The 743-nt window shown below is 51.0% G+C and overlaps 1 protein-coding gene across 1 annotated transcript; it reads right to left on the bottom strand.

Annotated features, from left to right (window-relative positions):
- Positions 1–25: 25 nt before the first annotated feature.
- H310_15328 (hypothetical protein) lies at positions 26–390 on the bottom strand (the record flags this gene model as incomplete). Its single annotated transcript, XM_008883313.1, has 1 exon — positions 26–390. A coding segment is annotated over one exon (363 nt), but the record flags the coding sequence as incomplete, so codon positions are not given.
- Between the last annotated feature and the right edge of the window lie 353 nt (positions 391–743).

Genomic DNA, 743 nt, shown 5'->3' with positions numbered 1-743 from the left:
TTCAGTCCCGACGATGCAGGTATACGTGAGGTCCCTTTCGACATCTTCATCGGGCCACGTCTTGACTGCATCGGGCGATGCGTCCACGTCTCGGAACGCCAGACACAGCGTGCGGTACTCCTGCGACGTGTACTTGTCGATGATATTGGCGTTGACGGCGTTGCGTTCGGCGGCGGGGAACGCGGCCGTGGACCCGTCTAAGTGGAGCTGCGACGTGCACAGCTCTAACACGATCTCACTCGCACCCTTGGAGAAGATGCGGCATCTCGTCGCGGACAGCGACACGACCACCGACATGCGCTTCTTGGCACTGTTGAACGTGAGCATGTGGCAGATGGACGCCTCCTTGCGCACATGGTTCTTCGAATTGTCTCTTTGCCACGCCTGCATCGCATTTTGTGAGGCGAACGATGGCAGCGCTTACTCGTACCAATTCGTGTCGTCCAGGGTATATGTGACTTTATGGAAGCCGATCAGCGGCTGGACAAGCAGTTATTTTGAATATATTTTGTCCTGCTTGGGCGAATCAAAACAGCTACACAAGTAGCACGCACTCTTTTACAACTTCAAGTGTAAAAGCATTTCTAAATCTACTACAACCCTCTGCATACAAATTTCCATATAAACAGGAGTACCACTCTGTTGAGTTTTTATCAAGTTGACTGTAACTGACAAATTGCCTGGACTTTTCAGCCGCTACTCCCACGACAACTTCAATTTCAGTGGGATCCATATGTATTTGA

This window comes from Aphanomyces invadans (genome assembly GCF_000520115.1).
Source record: "Aphanomyces invadans strain NJM9701 unplaced genomic scaffold supercont1.348, whole genome shotgun sequence".
NCBI classification, from domain to species: Eukaryota; Oomycota; class Saprolegniomycetes; order Saprolegniales; family Verrucalvaceae; genus Aphanomyces; species Aphanomyces invadans.
This window is presented reverse-complemented; position numbering and strand designations above follow the sequence as displayed.